The 21,258-nt window shown below is 38.1% G+C and overlaps 4 protein-coding genes and 1 non-coding gene across 5 annotated transcripts; 3 read left to right on the top strand and 2 right to left on the bottom strand.

Moving 5' to 3' along the window:
- Positions 1 to 705: 705 nt before the first annotated feature.
- On the top strand, positions 706 to 2,821 carry LOC137748971 (adenine nucleotide transporter BT1, chloroplastic/mitochondrial-like). Its single transcript, XM_068489156.1, has 3 exons — positions 706 to 1,361; positions 1,575 to 1,733; positions 1,830 to 2,821. Exons 1-3 carry the CDS (start codon positions 759 to 761, stop codon positions 2,298 to 2,300), a joined length of 1,233 nt encoding a protein of 410 aa, XP_068345257.1. The 5' UTR covers positions 706 to 758; the 3' UTR covers positions 2,301 to 2,821.
- Positions 2,822 to 4,392: 1,571 nt separating this feature from the next.
- TRNAA-AGC (transfer RNA alanine (anticodon AGC)) lies at positions 4,393 to 4,465 on the top strand. The gene has a single exon. It is a non-coding gene; the product is annotated as a tRNA-Ala (tRNA).
- Positions 4,466 to 4,559: 94 nt separating this feature from the next.
- LOC137747398 (DEAD-box ATP-dependent RNA helicase 52C-like) lies at positions 4,560 to 8,042 on the bottom strand. The gene is made up of 6 exons (XM_068487503.1): positions 7,042 to 8,042; positions 6,846 to 6,929; positions 6,318 to 6,560; positions 6,024 to 6,188; positions 5,779 to 5,892; positions 4,560 to 5,442 (listed from the first exon to the last, which is right to left on the bottom strand). Exons 1-6 carry the CDS (start codon positions 7,765 to 7,767, stop codon positions 4,903 to 4,905), a joined length of 1,872 nt encoding a protein of 623 aa, XP_068343604.1. The 5' UTR covers positions 7,768 to 8,042; the 3' UTR covers positions 4,560 to 4,902.
- Positions 8,043 to 11,586: 3,544 nt separating this feature from the next.
- Positions 11,587 to 14,379, bottom strand: LOC137748749 (uncharacterized). Its single transcript, XM_068488930.1, has 8 exons — positions 14,131 to 14,379; positions 13,899 to 14,027; positions 13,541 to 13,656; positions 13,304 to 13,385; positions 13,045 to 13,104; positions 12,857 to 12,964; positions 12,225 to 12,270; positions 11,587 to 11,956 (listed from the first exon to the last, which is right to left on the bottom strand). Exons 1-8 carry the CDS (start codon positions 14,197 to 14,199, stop codon positions 11,745 to 11,747), a joined length of 822 nt encoding a protein of 273 aa, XP_068345031.1. The 5' UTR covers positions 14,200 to 14,379; the 3' UTR covers positions 11,587 to 11,744.
- Positions 14,380 to 17,442: 3,063 nt separating this feature from the next.
- On the top strand, positions 17,443 to 21,208 carry LOC137748552 (probable ethanolamine kinase). The gene is made up of 11 exons (XM_068488721.1): positions 17,443 to 17,622; positions 17,865 to 17,956; positions 18,149 to 18,255; positions 18,742 to 18,847; positions 19,199 to 19,321; positions 19,505 to 19,596; positions 19,860 to 19,944; positions 20,294 to 20,399; positions 20,500 to 20,566; positions 20,671 to 20,763; positions 20,846 to 21,208. Exons 1-11 carry the CDS (start codon positions 17,486 to 17,488, stop codon positions 20,990 to 20,992), a joined length of 1,155 nt encoding a protein of 384 aa, XP_068344822.1. The 5' UTR covers positions 17,443 to 17,485; the 3' UTR covers positions 20,993 to 21,208.
- The last annotated feature ends 50 nt before the right edge of the window (positions 21,209 to 21,258 follow it).

Raw genomic sequence — 21,258 nt, forward strand, 5'->3', positions numbered from 1 at the left:
AATTAATGTCTTTTGTTTTACTTGGAATGAGATAAGTCATGACATGAAAAGTAATTTAGAATGACAAAAGTTATGAATGGAAATGATACTTAGTTGTTTAAATATTAGACAAACGCCCGTATTTCATACATGGTTATTCAACTATGATATGTGAACTATACCCATGTCAGCATACCCTAATCAGAATGTAATACTTGGTTTTTGATGTATTGATTACATATTGTAACATGTGACATAATTTTCGATTTCATCTGTTAGTAAATACCAAAAAAAAAAAAAAAGGTCATGAATATAAATATTTTTTTTTTCTTAAAAAGGAAATCAGTTGGCGGCGAAGCTACGATAATCCATCATTTCGAAGGTCAGGAAACTCACAAAGACATTTAGCCTCATTTTAACCACCATTGTGTGATTCACCAATGCCAAAATATGAACCCAAAACGAACTGTATGAAATGTGGGCCTGAAGTTTACCCCAACTTTGTTTTTTAGTAAACACAAGACAATCGACAATCATAATAACTCCAATACCATTCCAAACGAGTGTTGTAAACCAAAAAACCGTAGAGGGGTCATGAACCATAGAAAAATAAATAAACCCCACTGGCCCTTTAATCCCCCAATTTCCCCAAGAGTCAAATATAATTGGTTATCCTAGTTTCGAAGTATTGGCAAACAAAACCTAATCATTTTAAGCCGACCCAACTCTTTTTTCTCCTCAAAGATTTGATATTTATATAGTTCCAAGCTTTTGGATTAATGGATAGGAGAAGATTGCAGGCCACTGAAAATACAAACGACGATGTAGTATTCTCTTGTTCTTCCGGGATTAGAATCCGATGCAGTCCTCTCAATAGTACTTCACAATCCGGTGGACTGTTTGCCAGCGTTGGACAAGTTGCAGGAGGATTTGGTATCACACCAAGTCCACAGAACTCCATAAACCAAACCACAAAGCTTCTGAGCTCCACGTACATGAAATATATGCCCACGCCGGATTTCGGGCTGCGAATTAGTAGGGTTGACGAGTTGGTGGAGGCAGAGGCACTGTTCGAGGTTGGAGAAGCAGAAGAGCTGCTGAAAGTTAACAAAATCAAAGGTAATGGTGGTGGTTTGAGGTTGAAAATAAAGGTTGGGAATGCATCACTGAGGAGGCTGGTGAGTGGAGCGGTGGCGGGAGTGGTGTCGCGGATGGCGGTTGCTCCGCTGGAGACGATACGGACGCATTTAATGGTGGGGGGCAGTGGCCACTCCAGTGCTTCTCATGTTTTTCAGTCTATCATGGAAACTGATGGATGGCAGGGCTTGTTCAGGGGTACTTTGGTCAATGTCATCAGGGTTGCTCCAAACAAGGCTATTGAGGTATGATATTCCAGACGAGTAAGATATTAGTACAAAAATTCTATGTACATAACGTCAGTAAAAAATGATTGTGTATTGATAACATCTCGTTAAATTTTGTTAGCAACAATGATATTAACACATTATCAATGACATATGAACGATAAAAAAAGAACGTTTCATTCTATAACTAGACTGGGATAACTTCATATTTCGACCTCTTCTTTTGTGCAGTTATTTGCTTATGACACGGTGAAGAAGCACTTAACTCGACCCGAAGAAGACCTGAAAATCCCTATCCCGGCTTCATCAATCGCAGGCGCTGTTGCCGGATTTAGCTCAACCTTGTGTACATACCCTCTCGAGTTGTTAAAAACACGATTAACCGTCCAGGTAAATTGGTTCCCGAAATTTGAAAGGACTATTGAATTCATTTGGTTTGTTTTCTCTGCATTAGTACTCACAGTAACATATTTTACTTGATTGCAGAAAGGAGCGTACAACAACTTTTTCGACGCAATTTCAAAAATTGTCCAACAGGAGGGAGCTGCAGGGCTATACAGAGGCCTCACCCCGAGTTTAATTGGCGTAATTCCATACGCTGCCTCCAACTATTTTGCTTATGACGCGCTCTCAAGAGCTTACAAGAAAGCTTTCAAAAAGGAGGAAATCGGAAACATAACAACTCTTTTGATCGGATCAGCAGCTGCTGCAATTTCGAGCAGTGCAACTTTCCCGCTTGAGGTGGCTCGGAAGAGAATGCAGGTTGGGGCTCTCAGTGGGAGGCAATACAAGCACATACTTGATGCTCTTTCGAGCATACTTGCCAGTGAAGGAATCAGTGGCTTGTACAGAGGGTTGGGGCCGAGCTACATGAAATTGGTCCCTGCTGCTGGGATTTCCTTCATGTGCTACGAGGCTTGCAAGCGGATGCTGACTGAGAGTGATGAAGAAACCTAATACAACTATACGCGCGCCAAAAGGACTCCAAATTTCCAGTTTTGGATCATTGATCGAAAAGTAGCAAGGTGGTTTTTGGTCATAAACTGAAAGGGTTTGGCTGGACAATCATCAAACTGTAAGTAATCTTTACTTCATCATAACAAGCACCAACCAATCCCTCCCGTTTCTTGGGGGTGAAGAAAGGTAAATGTGTTTGAATCATGACCTAATCTCTTAGGGCTCTATTTAGAAAATTGGACTTGAAAAGTTCGATTTCTTTTTTCAAGAACATGGTTTCTGACTACAATTCATAAGACTCAAAAATTCGTTGCAGCAAAATCGAACAAATCTGGTGAAATCGAACGAATCTCGCTGAAATCTAACGGATTTTGGGGCAAAATTAAACGGCGCGTCCTCATAAATTTGTTTATGTTAGCGGAAAGAGAGAACAGAAAGATGATTCTTATTGAAAAACTGTAAATTTTCCCCCTTTCTGTTTTCCGGAAGCGAGTCTTTTTCTTGAGCTGGTTTTGAATTGTGTTATTGAGAAAATTTTACTAAACATGAATTCTGGACGTGACACACAGAAACTGTTTTTTATTTTAAAAAAGAAAGTGTTCTTAGCACTTCAAAAAATCACATTCTACACTCCTCACAAGCGTATTTTTACAAATATAGAAAGTTTGGAATGTAGAATGAGATTTTTGAAGTGCCAATAACAATTCCCTTTAAAAAAGGTAAATTACATTTTGCATCCTCAAATTTAGATGCAATTATAATCTCATACAATATCTTTAAAACATTTCAAATTTATACATTTACTATTATTTTATTTCAATACCAAGTTAATTTGATTATTAAATGATAACGTGACAAAAAAAATTAATTTAAAAATTAAAAAAAAAACCCACATTTTTTGGCTTTTGTTCTTCCACCTTTACTCAAACAACCAAATGCTAAGAATTCCAAACCCTAACACAAAATTTGAAGAACAAACCACATCTAAAATAAAATACGAAAAACCCAGACAAGAAATTCCCGAAGGCAAAGGATCTAAATTTTAAATTATGAGAAAAGTGAAAGAAAAGAAAAGTATCCTTGGTTTTGCTTGGAGGGGAGGCTCAACTTCTTCCACCATTGCTCACACAAATCCCCAATATTTGAAACCAGCACCCAACAAATCCAACGGAGATAATCTGGGGTTTAGTACCATCTTCAATCTCCAATCCATCGATTCGATGAGCACCATCTGGTTCGGTATACAAATCTGAAAGATTCTGCATTAGAAGAACACAGTTGATCGCATACCTTTTTATCCGAGTCTACACTGTTAAGGTGCGTGGATGCTGGGACGGAGCTGGTGATAAATTTGAGGAAGTCGCCGTTCGTCGAAAGATGCGGGGGACAGACACAATTTGTAGGGGATGCCACATGTGGTGGGGTGGAATGGGGAGGAGGAGTTTGAGCTGATGGTGGAGAGAAGCGTGGGATGACTGGACAAGTCCCTCTGACTTATAAGTGGGAAGAGGTGCTGGGTCTGAAGGTTGATGAGGATGATAGTTGATGACTTTCATAAAATTGTTTTTTTGTTTTTTTCCAAATTGTGCAGCAGTAGGTCCCACATGAAGTGGCTCCATGACTGTCACTTAGGCGTATAATCGATAAATTAATAAAAAATTTAATAGAGGTAGGAAATTGAAATAAAATACGAAGAAATGTATACGAATGAAATATTTTAAAAATATTTATGAGATTACAATTGTACTCAATCCTTTTTAAAAGGCTGGATTTGAAATTTATGACAAACAGGCTTTCAGTTTCCTCCAATATTTAACTTGCAAATGGAATGCGTTCGTACTATTGTGTAAGACACATATCGAAAGATGTAAATCGTCTACAAAGAGAGGAAAATATAATGAAGAAAGAAGCAATTAGACACAACACTTTTCATCTCACCTTCACCTTTATCTGCAAATTCTGCAAAATAATTGTGATTGTTAGGTAGATTGTTTATTTCGTGACTTAACTATAGCTGCCCCAACCCGGGGCAGTTGGATTTCAACACACATATATATATATATATGTACGTAATGAAGAAAGATATCCAGTAGGAGATGTAGCTCAGATGGTAGAGCGCTCGCTTAGCATGCGAGAGGTATGGGGATCGATACCCCACTTCTCCAACCGTTTTCGCCGTTTTAATTAACAGTTAATTTTTGTCCTTAACCTCGTGAAAAATCAGCAAAAACGAAGCCCAAGGACTGAGATTTGAAGAGGGAAATAAAAATCCATTAAACTGTGATTCAGGATCACATCACTTTTACAAAATGTGGTTGCTCTCCAAATCTGGGAGACAATATTTCCAACTCAAAAAACAGATACCAAAAGCAAGGGGCATGTTAGCAGCAGCTCCAAAAGCACCCATTTGGTTAATCACTTAAATCTCCAACTTGTAACTTAAGTCTTCAGCAACTAATTCTGCACCTTTATATATTAATTTTACTACCATATATAGATATAGATATATCTATAGATATAGCCTCTGTAAATATTACCCAAGGTGTTCTGCAGATCTCCAATCCCACCCACCAGCAACAATAGTTTCATAGTTTCCAGATCTCTAATCCCACCCACCAGCAACAATAGTTTCATAGTTTCCGTAGCTGTTTGGAACAGCAGCAGTAGCATCGTTATAGGGAGCAGCAGACATGCCCCCAGAATAATCTCCATAGCCATAGCTGCTTGGACCGTAATAACTGTCATGCGCAGATTGAGAGTCCCTACGATAGTCATAGCCACCAAACTTACTGCCACCAGACCTCCTGTTCCGGCCACCACCACCACTGCTGTACGTCTGTGATTCGCCCTCAGCATATTCGTTCAGCCAGCTTGGAACCTCCTGGTTTGACTCCTGCATCAGCTCGATCAGTCCCTTGGTGAGTGGCTGGTTCTTGGCATTGAAGAAAGCAGTTGCAAGACCTGAATTTCCAGCACGCCCTGTTCGTCCAATCCTGTGAACGTAGTCATCTATGCTTTTTGGCAGATCAAAGTTGATGACATGGGAAACATGAGGGATGTCTAGCCCTCGTGAAGCAACATCTGTCGCCACCAATATTGGAGTCTTGCCACACTTAAACAATCTCAAAGCTTGCTCCCTCTCCTTCAAAATTGGCTAAGTCAAATAATAATTTAGATAGCATAAAGGGCAGACAATAATTTTTTTTATTAACAGTCCAGAATAACATGTTTAACCTTAATTACAGCAAGTTTCGAAGACATTGAGACAAATCCCAAGACAAAAATTCTTTTTTCCTCCGACCACAAATGTCGATTAAGCCAATTGCAATAAAGAAAAAGAATCCATACAGCTACTAAACCTCATTGCATTTGTACCAAATGCAGAAAACATCCGGTAAATACACGCACACAACCAAAAGATTTCATCTAAATAATAAGATATGTGGAAATAAAGAAGTAAAAAAAATGATAAACGAACCATTTGCACTTTATCACCATGTATAGCTATAGCTGGAAAACGATTCATGCGTAACCAGTTTTCTAAAGAATCTGCACTTCTCTTTGTCTCCACAAACACCAAGGTTAAAGCAACCTGAAGCAAGAACAATATTAATCTAAGCATCAGATCTTGAAAAGTATCAATCAAATACACCATATCATTGCCAAATCGATGTTGCAGTTAACATTTTCCATGGCTCGTGAATTCTCAAATTGCTATCATACCTTTCCATGAGCTCCATTTGCCTGCTGGCTAAGCAACTTCATCAAATGGTTTCTTTTGTCCATATCCTCAACGAGTTCAACTTTTTGTGCAATGAGACCTGTGCTTGATCCAACTCTTCCAACAGATAGAAAAATGTAGTTTGACAGAAAATCTGCAGCGAGCCTCTGAGAGAAACAAAAATTACAAATACAAACATATAAGAGAACAATCATACAATACGCAGCTACAATAAATCAACAAACCAAGCATAACATCAAATCACGCTAGAGAGCATTATCGTTTAATAAACCCACCTGTATTTCATCTGGGAATGTAGCACTGAAAAGCAACGTTTGTCTTGCACCAGAGCGAGGCATGTCCATTTGTTCAACAATCCTCCTTATCTGGGGCTCAAAACCCATGTCCAACATCCTATCAGCCTCATCTAATGCCAAATACTTGATATTACTCAGCGAAACTCGTGACCTCTCAATCATGTCCACCAAGCGCCCGGGTGTTGCAACAAGGATATCACAACCTCTATCCAGAATACGCAACTGCAGAATCAAGGATTACACCATAAGTCATTCAAAATTAACATATCTACTATATTAAAAAAGAACAAACCGCGAATCGAGTGAGTAAACTTAAATGGATTCAGAACATTTAACACATCTTCTACACAAAATGTTTATATGGATCATGATAATATTTCATCAACAGAACAAAAACCCGAATCGGGTGAGTAAACACGACATACCAATTCATCTGAAAAATCAGCAAAAATTAACAACAAAATACAAAAATATAGAGCTGAGAATCACTAAGAAAACGACAAAAACCTGCTGAGAAATTGGAGCTCCACCATAAGCAACAACAATCTTCACCCCACTCCGATAACCAAACTTCTTAGCTTCCTCATGAATCTGCCAAAAAATTGAATTAAAAAGCAAACGCCAAACAAAATTAGGCCAAAATCATAAACCCATTAGCACATGAACTTCGAAAACGACCACAATGGAACAAATATTTACATACCTGACCAGCCAGCTCTCTCGTCGGAGACAAAATGAGGGCGGTGGGGCACACGCCGCGATCCACCCCGCGAGCAGGCGACAACCCCAGACCGTTGTTCAAGACACCACTGATAATGGGGAAGCAAAACGCAGCCGTTTTGCCGGACCCAGTCTGAGCACAGGCCATCAAGTCGCGACCAGCCATGGCTATCGGAATAGCGTGCCGCTGAATCGGCGTGGGCTTCACGTACTTGCACCGCTTGATGTTTTCGTTCAAGCATTCAGCCAAATCGATCTCGACAAACGTGTCCACCGGCGGCGGAATGTCCTCGCCGCTCGCCTCCACCGGGATGTCTTCGTAGGCGTCGAAATTGATACCGCCATTTCCATCGCCTTCGTCCTCAGTGACTTTGAGCTGATCAAATTCCTCAGGGACATTATCAAACGGGTTTGGGTCTGGGGTCGGGTTTGGGGGCGGTTGAGCCCAAAAGCGACCGCCACCACGTCCGCGACCTCGTCCTCCGCCGCCGCGACCCGGACCGTTCCGGCCGGCTTGCCTTCCGGGACCACCAGCGTAGCTTTGCCGAAAGCCGTACTGGGCCGACTCGGTTGGGGGCGCGTAGCCGTAACCGTACGACCCCACGCCGTCGCCACTGTTTCGGAGGTACCGAGGTACGTATTTGGACAGAGGTCGGCGAGTCGGGTTCCGAGTTGACTCGGTGAAGGAATCGGACCATGGCATTGTCATCTCCGATGGTTTTTTTCTGTAGAACAAATTCCCAGATGAAAAATGGAGAGAAAATAAAAGGGTTTTATAAAAATGTAGAGAGAGAGAGAGATTAAAGGTTTTGGGGATCCGTACGGATGGAGGTTTGCTTCGAATATCGAAAATGGTGTCCGTATTTTAGAGAGAGAAAGTAAGAGAGAGGGAGAGAGCGCGCGATGGAGACGATGTGGGAAAAGCTGCAGTGACAGTGTGTTGTAAACTCACTCACTCTCTTTCCCTTTCTTGTTTCTCTCTCCTCTTTTCGTTTTCCTTTCCCATGAAGAAAGCCTACAAAACCCTAAAAACCCCTTCGTGTCTAGAGAGAGAAAGAAGAGAGAGAGAGAGAGAGGGACGTTTTCTCGCTCCTCCAGGAGATGCATGTGGGGGAGAGAGAGGGTTTTTCGCACGTTCATTTAATTGCGCGCGTGCTCTGAGCCCGCGAATTTTTGTTTGACGAATTTTATTCTTATTTTGTGACGTGGAGGCTTTCTATTGGGTAGTAAGAGAGGTATTCAAATTTTTTGAGGATGAGGGCCTAGTTGCAGTGGCACTAGTGCTAAGAAACTCCCACCTCACCCAAGTTTGATTCCCCCCATTCCCAAATTTAACTAATGATAAAAAAATAAAAATAAATAAATAAAAGAAAGAGAGGTATACAGTGGAGTTGTAAGGCAACCGATTGGTTCTCACAAAAGGATTTGGATCCTCTCTTGAGCTAGTCTCAACGAAGCCTAGGAATCAATTGACCCCAACCCTTCAATTTGATCACGCGGCCAAGAACGGTTCCCCACAGCTATCTCTCTCCAACCCCTCTTAACATCTCCCGCACCTCTTTCTCACTCCCCCTCCCCTTCCTTTCTTTCTCTCTCTCAACGCATCCATGACCGACCATCACCAAAACCCAGGACAAACCCAGCAACAGCAGAGAGCTCCGAGACCCAGCAACCCTAACACCCCCACAAATGCCTCCACACGCAACCCATATGGGACTGAAGACGATGATGAGGGGGTGAAGAATATTACGTCGAGGACGGTGGCGGTGACGGTGAGGTCGGTGAGGAGGAGGAGAATGGCACCCGAGACGAGGAGGGTGAGGAAGCCGACGAGCTGGACAGAGTTAGGTGCACTGCCTTGGCCGTTCTTGGCCACATGATCAAATTGAAGGGCTGGAATCAATTGATCCCTAGGCTCTGTTGGGGCTAGCTCAGGAGAGAATCCAAGTTCATCACAAAATATCTTTCAAGTGGTGACGTGGCTGGTTGCTGATGCTGGGAAATGTTGGACTTTTTGGTGCTGTAACACGCGCCAAGAATGCGAGTGGACTTCTGAATCGAGAAAACCAACGGCCGTGAGGGTAGAATCGGATTGTGGCATCTTTAGTTCTTTACCCGCAAGTTGCGGGCCTGCGGCTATTGGCTATGTAGCTGGCGTAAAGCCTCTGGTGGGACCCAATATTATATGGGGGGCCATGCATGTACTAAAGCATGAGATTTTATAGTACTCACGAGAATCATATTCTCTGGATTCTCAGTATCATGTTCTTTCAGTATTTTAACGGTTAAATTTACGATGAAAAACATAAAATCAAGATCTCACGATTAAAAAGTTATATGTATATATAGGTCTAATAATTTTTTACATTACCTGTTAATCTGATATGAAAATAACAAATTTTAAGTTAATTTGTTAATGAATCAGGTAATTATCGGATCATTCGTTAAACTCTGTTAACATGTTGAATCGTTATTGAGTCACCTTTTAAGAACCCTATAATGTAGGGGTTGCTTGGATAATAGTTTGAACTTAATATCGCTTTCTAATAGAAAATATTACATTTTACCCTATACCCTACATGGTTTAGAGCATGTATACGGTTCAGTTGTATAATATTTGTTCTAACATTTCGTCAATGTAATAGTTATGAATAGTTATCGACTGGGAAAATGGTAGAAAAATGGGACCTACTATGGGGCATACATTACAGATATCCTAGGAGAATTTCTAATATTTGGTAGGGAAGATGTTTGCCAGTGTCCAAAGCATACACCAAATATGAAGAATGTATACAAAATACTCAATCTTCATGCAGGGTAGAGATTGTACAGGATCAGATTGTGGCATACTTCATACGGACGCATATCAACTCAGTCTCGAGAAATCTCGGAAGAGTTCTATCCGGTCATGTCCGATCATCGGACATTGTGTTTTGCTTCTTTGTACTCCATGAGATGGGATTAGGTACAAAAAATAATTCAAGAGATCAATTTCTATTGAATAATAGTTTAGGTGGTCGAACTGCTGTTTACCTATCTTAATATAAATGGCTGATGAAAATATGTTTTCAAAGTATGGTTTTTATATTTTTGCACTTCAGTTATACCATTTATGTTCCGACTAAGCATATAAATTTATCTTCGAGCAAGAACCACCATCCATCATTATCTCTTATTTTATTTATTTATTCATTTTAATATTTTGTGCTTTGGATTTTAATTTTTATCTCTATATTTTATACAGCATGTCCTATATCTCCTTTTCTCCCCTTCTCCATCTCTTATCTCTCAGAAAAAAGCATGATCCGCCGCGTATCCGTTCCCGTGATTCGCCGCGCACTCAACTCTGAAGCCAAACCACCAGTCAAGCACGACGGGGGGTCAAGATCATCCGGCGAAGGACAGAATCAAACAGTGGCCACGATTGATGATGGTATTATGCCTTTATTTTATCCTTATCGTTAAAAGTTAAAGTTTTCAAGCTCTTTTTATTAGTTTTCCTTTGTTTTTTTTTGTACTTACATTAAAATGGAACTGCAATGTGAAAACAGATAGCAAGGCAGAAGAACAACCAGAGGTTCAAGACTCATCATCAACTTATTACGAAGAGTGTCGCCCTGCGGACAAGTTTCCGCCAGGTACGGTGGCGTATTGGCTGGCTATAGGTACGCTCTTGATTATTTTTGTTTTACGGTTTTGTGAAGTTTTATTGGACTCGTCAATCCGCTGGTATTTAACAACGGAACCACAAACAAACGGCGGAAGAAGTCAATGAACGAATGGCTGCAGGCTCTGGCTCTGGGACTGAACTCACACCTGAAGAAGAAGAAGCAAAACTTAGATATGGTCCTTGTGAATGTTGTGGAAAGGAGAAGGACCACGCGACTAAAAACTGCCCTCTGAAGACTATTTGGATTTAATAGATAGCATGCAGTGGAGACAAATGCATTTGTAATTTCTAAGTTGTGTCAGTCTTTTAGAACATTAAATAAGAGCTCGTTTGGATGTATTTTTAAAATAACCGAAAGCGTTTTTGGTGAAAATATTTTTAGAAATAATTCTTAGTAAAAATGTTAATAAATCCTGAAAAAGACACTTAAAAGTGTTTCCTGAAAGAAACACATAATTAATGCTTCTTGTAGAAAGGATTTAAACTGCTTTTGGAATTCAAAAATATTTTCTCTAAAAGCACTTTCAGTTATTTTAAAAGTACATCCAAACGAACTCTAAGTGTCATTATGTTTGGTGGTTTTTAGTGCTAATGTATGTATCAAGATTCAACGGCGACCGGTTTGGTGTTTTTTAATGAAAAGTTTGTGTGAATTAGCATATGATTTATGCTTTAATTTGGAAACAATACTGGTTGATGGAAACAAACTGGTTGGTGAATGTTATCCGCGTAGTAATCATCTACAATTTTTCAGTAATCTGAGTTTTGAACTTTTGAGTACGACCCCCTTGTCCTCGTTGAGGAGGCATTTTGTGGGCATTCAGGGGCCGTTGAATGAGATGAAGACCGGTATGACTATTGGATGTGTTTTTGAATTATGTAAAATATGAAGCTTAACAAATTTTAGCGTACGGATATCAGTATGTAACACCTCTACATATGGATCCTATAGGACGTCTTATGCAAGAATTTCACCTAATTTAGACCTATGGTAAGGCCTCCGGCGGGTGGAGGACTTACCCCCGTTCAGCCATTTCAGATCCGGTCAAAAGATGTTTCTCTTCCTCCTCAAGTCTTTCCAACCATTTAAGTCCAAGATCGCATCCTGCTTTCGCAGCAATCTGGAATCGTTCTCTTGCCATCTCTATGGGATCTGTTACGCTTTCCTTTCTGGCCAAAGGACCCCTCTTTGAAGAGAACTTCGTCACAGATTTGGGGATTTCAGCACCTAAGACATGCAAATTTATCATTAAGAGTAGAAAAATCGTTACAAAATTAGCAAAGGAAATGTATGCAGACAAATAAATTATAGCCATGCCATTTTTTTTTACAATTGGTGATACCATAGGTGTTTAGAACCCTTTTTGTATAAATAGAATGATCGCCAAAAACTACCAGTGAAACTCCAAATCATCCTTCATAGTTACACGGTCTATGACTATGATTGGACATCAAATTATACGTAAAACAAAAGAAGCGTGGTTAGAAGAACAGACCTCTAAGAAGAAGAGATCCAAATGCTATAGCTGCACCGGGATGTCCCTGCACGTATTAAAAGGAATAACAGTTTAAAATGGTGCACTAGTTAAACAATGTTGAGGTTCCATGTACGTGATAAAAGTTTTTCTATCTCCTATCTTTGCAAAACAGTTGCACCAGCATGTTGTATACCTAGTTAACGGATTTTCAATTTGAGGAGCGGACATTAAGATTCATAAAAACTGATTCTGTACACAAATCAGTGAAATTATGAGAGAGAGAGAGAGAGAGAGAGAGTTGCTACAACTAATAAATCATCTGGAGAAACAAGCGTTCAGTATATACAAAGCAAAAATGCGACCATGTTTTGGATCACGAAACTTAAAACTCATTTTGCAAATGGAAGAAAGTGGGCTATTCAAGTCAATAAATACGAAAATTTTAATTTACTCATCTTTGTAAATGTCAGAATAGCTTATCAAGTATATCTAACCCCGTTTCAAAGATCACCATTTTTTTACCAACAAAAATCTACAACTACTAAAGCACTTCAAGTTTAAACAATGTCCATTTGTCTATCCCCGCATGCATATCCCTCATCGATGATCCATTGCTGAAACCGACTAGGGGGTACCAGGAGCTCTTTTACCTTATCTGATGCCCTATAGAAACACCACATTGCAGAGGCAATATCTTTTTTCACGCAGTCTCCCGTCAGATACACAGAACCAAGAAGGTAAAGAGCATCTGGATGCAACTAGAACATAGCAAGCTCAAGTAAGGCTTTGAAAACATTTCAGAATCATTACAATTTGCATCTACATTGTGAAAACGTACCTGGTCAACGGCCTTCTCTATATAATGGAAAGCTTGCTGATCCGAATGAACGTATTCATTCTAACGAAAAAACAAAACAGTTGGAAACTCAGTAATATAAACCAAAAGCAAAGTGAACTAATAGGGGAGAACTTAAGTGCCGGAGTCACTAAACTTCATAGGTTAGGGGAACATAAAACTATCCTTAAGAAAGCTAAACCGATAAACACAAAAAGCAAAATCTTCTATACTTCAAATACAAATTTCTTAGAATTCTTACATCAACTCTAAGACGACAACCCAGTTCGTACTGTGCATCCGGATCACCCATATCTGCCGCTTCAACTAACAAAGCAGCTCCTCTGTTATAGCGAAAAATGGCATAAAGTATCAATTAAATGACCTCCATCTTGATGCATTACAAGCAGTAATGTAGGGAATGCAGACCACCATCAGAAAAGCAACACGAGAAAACACCGAAATGAGACGATTAAACCAACGAATAAATCGAACTTACATAGCTTTGCAGGCTCCCGGGACATGGTATTTCAAATGCAATTTGGACAACCAATACCTGGCATGGGTATTCGAATTGTCAGCCTCCAGTGCCAACTCAAAATTCTCCTTCGCTCCCTGATACCAATTCAAACAACAAAAACCCAAAAATATCAACATATAACTCACATAAAAAAAAATAGTTATCACAATTTCATGAACAAAAAACACAAATTTCACAAATGGGGTTTGAGAAAAATACATAATTTACATCAAAAAATAAAAATTTATTCCAAATTCATAAACAAAAATACAAATTCACAAAATTTGGGTTTGAGAAAAATACATAAATAACATCAGAAATTAAACTAATTAATTACCCGTAAAAGAGGGATGAGGCGGCGATCGTTGAGCTCGCAGTAATCGATGACTCGGTCGACTTCCTTGAGGGCGCTCCAGCCTTTTGCTATCAACTCCATCGCCTTCTTGTTCCTGCTGTGCATCTCTCTCTGCAAAAAACCCAACCAAGAAATGGATATATAAGCAAATGGAATTATAAGTGAGAGATTCAGCGGGAACGTAAGCTTGGGAGAGCGGAAAATGTGTCCGTACCCGCTGATTGAATTGGGTGAGTCCATTGGGAGGTCGGAGAGTGAGCTTCTTCAGCAGCTGCCTCTGCATCGTCTGTGTACACTGTGTGTGCTAGACACAGAGAGAGATGGAGAGAGAAAAGAGACAATAAGGGTGAGAGAGCGGTGGTGGAGGCGTTGGGCGGAGAAGCGGCGGAGGTTTTGGCGAAGGAGAGAGAGACGCCGGAGACGGGAGAACAGGAGTGATTGATTCAAAGCAGTAATTTTTCTACCGAATAGGAAATCCGGGTTTTTTGACCCGCTTGTTATTAAACTGAAGGTTTATCTCGTCCGTCAGCCTAAAACAATTGGGCTTCGACCCATTTGAAACCCAAACAGCTTATAAAGAGGCCCATGGCCTACAAAATCCCATAACATAAACACAATGATTATGGGCCTGTTTTGAACTGTTCATGTAAGGGTTGAAAATGATTTCATTTACGATCGAAAGCTTTTTTTGGTTATGTTTGACAAAAAGCATAAAAGCGCTTTTCATAAGTACTTAGTTTTTAATAAAACTCTGACATGTGTGTGTGAAATCACTTTTAGTTGATAACTTATGAGTACAATGACTTATTTGGAAGTGTTTTTAAAATAAGCGTTTTGGTGAAAATATTTTTTTAACCCAATTTTTAATAAAAATTCAAGTAAATCATAGAAAAGCATTTTAAGTGTTTCTTGTAAAAAAACATATATCTGGTGCTTATTTCAAAAAATATTTAAAGTGTTTTTCAAACTCAAAATCAATTTCATTAAAAGTGGTTTCAGTCATTTAAAAAAAAAAAACTTTCAAATGAGCACTAAGTGTTTCATCATTCAGACATATAATAAGTCTTGAAAAGAGCTTTAAAGGAATTTTCGCATACTTTTGGGGGGTCTAGTCAAATGAGCATTTTTGGGGAGTCTAGTGAAATGAGGATTTTAAAGGATTATAAAATACTGTAGAATCATGATGTAGTGAATTAGGATTTTAAAAGAATTCATTCAAATATAGGGGTAGTCAATTAAAAGATTTTAAAATACTTTATAATCTTGGTGTAGTTAACTAGGATTTTAAAGGATTTTTATAGAGTCCATGCAAATCTATAGGTATTCAAAAATTCATAGATTTTAAATGATTTCTTTCAATAAGAGATTTTGTAGGATTTGAGAAGGGATTATAAGCATAGCAAAATCCTACCTCCACCTCCATATGATTTCTTTTCAACCCCCTCACTCACTCTCTCTCTCTCTCTCTCTCTCCATTTTGCAACTCAATCTTTCCTTCTCACTCTCCATTTTCTTTCAAACATAGAACCTGCCAACGTGATTTCCTTTCACGTTCATCAGTCATCGTACCAGTAGCAAACTACAATATTTTTTTAATTTTTTATTTCCTTTTTTTTTGGAATGTGTAATAGTGTTTCTTGTAATGATTTGATGGTAAGTGTTAATGGCTACTAGCAGTTATTGTAATGATTATGCGTTCTATATGAAGGTGTTAATTTTTACCATGTTAATTGAACTCTTGGAAATTACTACTAAGAATATTATTGCCAATTCAAGCTTTTTGTTCTTTTTCGTGTAACCATGTTAGTGTTAGGGTGCAAGCATCTTCCAAAGCCTATTTATATTGGTAGCTATACTTAGATTGAACAACACATTATGAACTAATCAATTGTTGAGGAAAAAGGGTTAGTTTTGAGACATTTGATTTAAGAAGCACTACTTGTTTTGGTTAGTTAAAATTATTTTTTGTAAAGAAATCACAATTCAAATGAGAAAAGGAAAGAAAATATATATTTGATTGGTTTATATTTCCATATCAATATATATATATATATATATATATATGTTTATGTCTTTTTCAGATTGTGCATTGAGAAAATAATTTAAGTTGTAGGAGTCAAAAAAGCAATCCTAAGAAATTCATGAAAGAAATCCTTACAAATCCATAAAAATCTATAATAGAAATCCATAATAATCTATCAAAATCCATATGAAATTGTATAATCTATTAAAATCTTTTAAATCTATCACTTAAAAAAGTCTATTAAAATCCTTTGAAATCTAAATTGATTACACCCCCTTAGTTTAACCAAATTGATTAGAATAGTATATAACTTCCACCTGTACACTTAAATTCGATCTCGATCTAGTGTTATAATTATTTAAGCATGTTCACATTACAAATGTGATGAAACTTCTAAAATCAAGCTCTTTTCACATTACAAATGTGATGAAATTTATAGAATGAAACTCCTCTCACATAACCAATTATTGCTACTTTAAGCTCATCCGTCACACCACATGCTTCCAAATTTTCAATCAACCCCCATCCTTGACACGTGCCATATTGGTCAAGTTCTATGCCAAGTACCTTAAAAAGGTTATTAGCTTGTCGCATCAATAGATTTTTTCCGAAGCAAAAATGTTTATAAAGATATTTTAGCATTTTTTTTACTACAATTATGTCATTAGTTATTTTTGGAATTTAACAACTTTATATATAATTAATTATTTATATTTGTGTTATTTATGTTGCTTTTCCCTTTGCTAAAAACCTCATATAAAGTCAAGGATGTGTAACGTGTGTTGATGAATTCCAAGTAGTTGAATCACGAGGGATGACAAAGTATTAAATCAATAAAATACTAAAAAAATTAGCCAAATGTTCCCAATTTATACAAGTAATTTGAATATTATGTTATTTTCCTTTCGGAAGCAAAATTACACAAGTTATTGACCACACAACATAATGTTTAGAAATGTTTTTAAAATGAGTGAAAATATTTTGAGAGAAAACTTTCAAGTACTTTTGCAGGATTCACTTGTTTTTTTTTTTACTTAGAGTTGGTTTCAAAACCATTACAAAAAACACTTTCAATTACTTTAAAATCACTTCCAAACTAGCTACAAAATATGGTTTTTTAGATTCCACCGCATTAAGATCTAGGATTTTTTCTTGATAGGACCACGTAGAGATCCACGGAGCAGGATTCTCTACTCTTCTAATTTCTCTATATTTCCATGCCCACCTATTTGAATGGATACGGTTAAATCACGTCTACATCTTATATTGATTTTTTATAAAAATAATAAGACAAAAAGTAATGTATGAGAAGAGGTGATGGAAGGAGATAGGGAATAGGAGAGAGAATCCTCCTCCGATATCCTCTAACATAATAGGAGACACGTGGCAAAAGATAAATTGTCGGAAGCCCAAATCGGTCATTCCACATCACCCGCCCAATGCGGTTAAGCTGGAGCTTTGGAATTTCGGTTGTGGATTCGTTTGAAAATTCGAGCAAAAAGTTCAGCAAAAAAAAAAAAAAAAAAGAAGAAGAAAACACAGAGAAATGGGAGCCGTGAAGAACATCTGGAACGCCATGGAAGTAGCTGAGCAAGCTTCTGATTGCTCCACCTCTCAGATCCCTTCATCTTCCCTCTCCATCAACCCCTCCCTCCCTCTCTCTGACATCTCGCCTCTCATCATGTCAGTCTCTCTCTTCGTTTTCTGCAACTTGCTCTTAGCTCAGATGAATTATTCGATTTTTGGATTTGAAATTTATAGCCTTTTTAAAAAATTCAGTTTGGTGGATGATAAATTGCAGGAAACGATATAAATTTGAAAAAAAAAAAAAGGATTCGGTTTTGTTATTTTTGCGTTTGCTTATATTTTATTGGAAGTAAAAATTTTGAATTTTGATGTGTTATGTGCTTTGATTTGATTTTCAGAGAGTTGTGCAAGGATCTGTTTAAGAAATGGTCAAATTTGGAGAACTCTCGCTTCTCCGTGGAGACGGTTTCGGGCGGCATCACAAATCTACGTGAGTGTTGTTCTTCTTGTTTGTTGTGTTTGGATTCTATGAGCTAAGAGAAGTCCTCTTTTGCAATTGAAAGATCGTTTTTGTGAAAATGTTATCAAAAACAAAAATTTGAATTCGTTATTGTTCATTCGATTTTTCTGAGCGTTTTTCAGTGCAGAGCTGAACTGAGTTATTGATCATTGATACATGCAGTGCTGAAGGTGACTGTCAAGGAAGAGAATGGAAATACCGTGTCTGTGACAGTTAGGTTGTACGGGCCTAACACCGATTATGTTATCAATAGGGAACGCGAACTGCAGGTAGTTTTGTGAACTTTTTGATGATGAGTGTAGAAGATGAAATTCTTTTAGTATTGGTACTATTTATAAGATTAAGGGCTCATTTGGAAGTGCCTTAAAATGACTGAAAAGCGCTTTTGGCGAAAGTGTTTTTGGGTTCCAAAAGCACTTCAAGCAATTGAAGTGCTGTTTCAGGATTCACTTGCATTTTTACTGAGGATTGGTTTCAAAAGCACTCACATCTAAGGCACTTTCAATAATTTTAAAAGCACTTCCAAACGAGCCCTAATTATATTCATTGAAGGATATGAACATACGGGCATACAAACACTTGTCGTTTAAGATAATACTCAACGTTCTCATTTTCTTTTCCCTTATATCTGATCTGTATGCTTCTCTGTCTATTGGGATTATTCATCTAAACTTAGTTTGCTCTTCAATTTACAATTTTGATGATGTTTTACTTGCATGCTTCACTTGTATTTGCTCACTGAATATTATCTTCAGGCAATCAAATACCTCTCGGCTGCAGGATTTGGTGCAAATTTACTGGGAGTTTTTGCGAATGGGATGGTGCAATCTTTTATCAATGCACGTACGTTAGTCCCATCAGGTAACTACTGGTTATATAATTTTTTGATGAGCGAAATCTTTTTTCATAGAGGCCTCCAAGGGGGCACTCACATGCGCCCCAAAAGTATACATAGTTAGAAAATCAAAAGCAAATCAAATAAACAATAACAAGAGTTCTCTGGTTTTATATGACCATCAAAAAACAGATGGATTAATTCACCAACTTCTATCCTTCAAAATCTTTTCTTGTCCGGTCATTGGATGATCGAAACTGGTATACAATCAGAGACAGTAGGTCGCTTTCATTGAAATAAATCATATGCATTTTCAGGGTTCTTGCTGAACTGAATCTGTCCATTGACATGATTTTAACTCATTCCAATCTTGGCAGACATGAGAAATCCAAAGCTGGCTGCCGATATTGCCAAGGAACTGCGCAGATTCCATGAAGTGGAAATTCCAGGTTCCAAGGAACCTCAATTGTGGATTGACATGTTCAAGTTCTTTGAGAAAGGTTATCTATTAGTCTTACCCACCTCCTGTAGACATTATGTTCTACATGTCTGGTTAGCTAGATTGATATTAGGCGATTGGAACTGGCCTGTTTTGTATGGGCGGGTTTACAATTCATATTATTTTTTAACATCAGTTCATACACGTAAGTTTTTCTCATGATTGCGTCACCACCTGATTGCAGCATCTGCTCTGGAATTTGACGACAATCAGAAGCAGAAAGTTTATAACACCATTTCATTTAGTGTAGTTCACAATGAAATGATTGAGCTCAAGGTATCTCCACCATCCTTGTTGACCTGTTGCTGGCGATCCTTCTAATCAACTTATGAAGTATGTAGAAATTGGCATAACAATGACAACTAGAAGGCAATGCAAAAGTGTTGTTGACAGTGATACATTGATGTAACGATAAAGGAATATATTTGTTTGGATCAAAAAGTTTGTTTGTTTTCAATTGTTATTCGGTGTTTCTGTGTTGGTTGGCTATACTGTACTTGTGCATATTTACCTAGACATTTCTCCTGAAAATGGAACAGGAATTGACGAGCCTTTTGAACGCTCCAGTCGTTTTTGCTCACAATGACTTGCTTTCCGGAAATATAATGGTTAATGATGAAGAAGGTATTCAACACTTCTTTTCACCATCTCTTATTGTTGACTCCTCAAAAGACATTTTGGAAAGAATAATCAAAATTCAGTCCTGCGATATATCTGTTTGTGATAGTTGCCTTGGTTTGTGACGTCTTCCTTTGCCTGCCATTGTTACTGGATGTCCAAGATGGTCAGAAACAGAATGGGATTTCCATGATGGTAGTTTTGGTTCCTGGTGCTTGAAATGGTATTTGGACATGCATATGGGGGGAAAGCAAAAATAGATTAAATTTTTTCGGTTCATAACTTGGAAAATGAAAGTAACATTGTTTTTTGATCCCACTTACATTTCTTTTTTTTTTTTCTGATGAGTTTCCAGATAAACTGTACTTCATTGATTTTGAGTACGGATCATACAATTATAGAGGCTTTGACATCGGGAATCACTTCAATGAATATGCAGGCTATGAATGCGACTACAGTTTGTATGTTTTCTATTTTCTTGATCCATCTCCTGTTCTTTAGGTTCATACCATGGCGATCCCATGGGATTACGTTTGATTGTTGAACATGGTGTCAATGCAGATGCCCGAATAAGGATGAACAATACCACTTCTTGAGGCATTATATACAACCTACCAATCCACATGAGGTAAACTGGTTCAAATTTAAAAGTTTAGCCCTAAATGAAGATGTTAATGTTATCGGATCATATTCTTCCCTGTAAATTTTCGTTCATATTTCCGATTCCAACAGGTGTCAGACAAGGATCTTGAAGCTCTGTATGTTGAGGCAAATACATATATGTTAGCTTCTCACTTGTATTGGGCTTTATGGGGAATAATCCAGGTGACCTCTTACTCCAATTGTGCTTCTCCTCTCAAACCATAAAATTTATCCTTGTGATATAATTCGGGCCAATCGTATGCAGGCAAAGTTTTCTCCGATCAATTTCGACTACCTCGGTTATTTCTTCCTGCGATACATTGAATACAAAACGCAGAAGGAAAGATGCTTCTCCATGGCAAGATCACATCTCTCGCAATCTGAGACCGGCTTGAACATGAATGCGCAATAAGTAGGTGTCGGTATGTGATGAATTTGTAGGGAAAGCAATTCTTTTTACCAGTTTTGGAAGTGTCGTAAAATATTGTTTTGTAGCCAAGATGAACAAATAATTGGCATTTAGGAGGTCCCAGAAGTGTTGTATAATGCAGAAACTTCGTGTATCTGATCTCTGTAATATTTTTTGAGTATTCGTGATTAAATTTGTTGAATTTTATACAACCGAGAGAGGCAGCAGATCGCATGATCAATTTTCGTTTAAGCGCAGCAATATGAAAG

The sequence above is a fragment of the Pyrus communis genome, chromosome 10, assembly GCF_963583255.1.
Source record: "Pyrus communis chromosome 10, drPyrComm1.1, whole genome shotgun sequence".
Lineage (NCBI taxonomy): Eukaryota > Viridiplantae > Streptophyta > Magnoliopsida > Rosales > Rosaceae > Pyrus > Pyrus communis.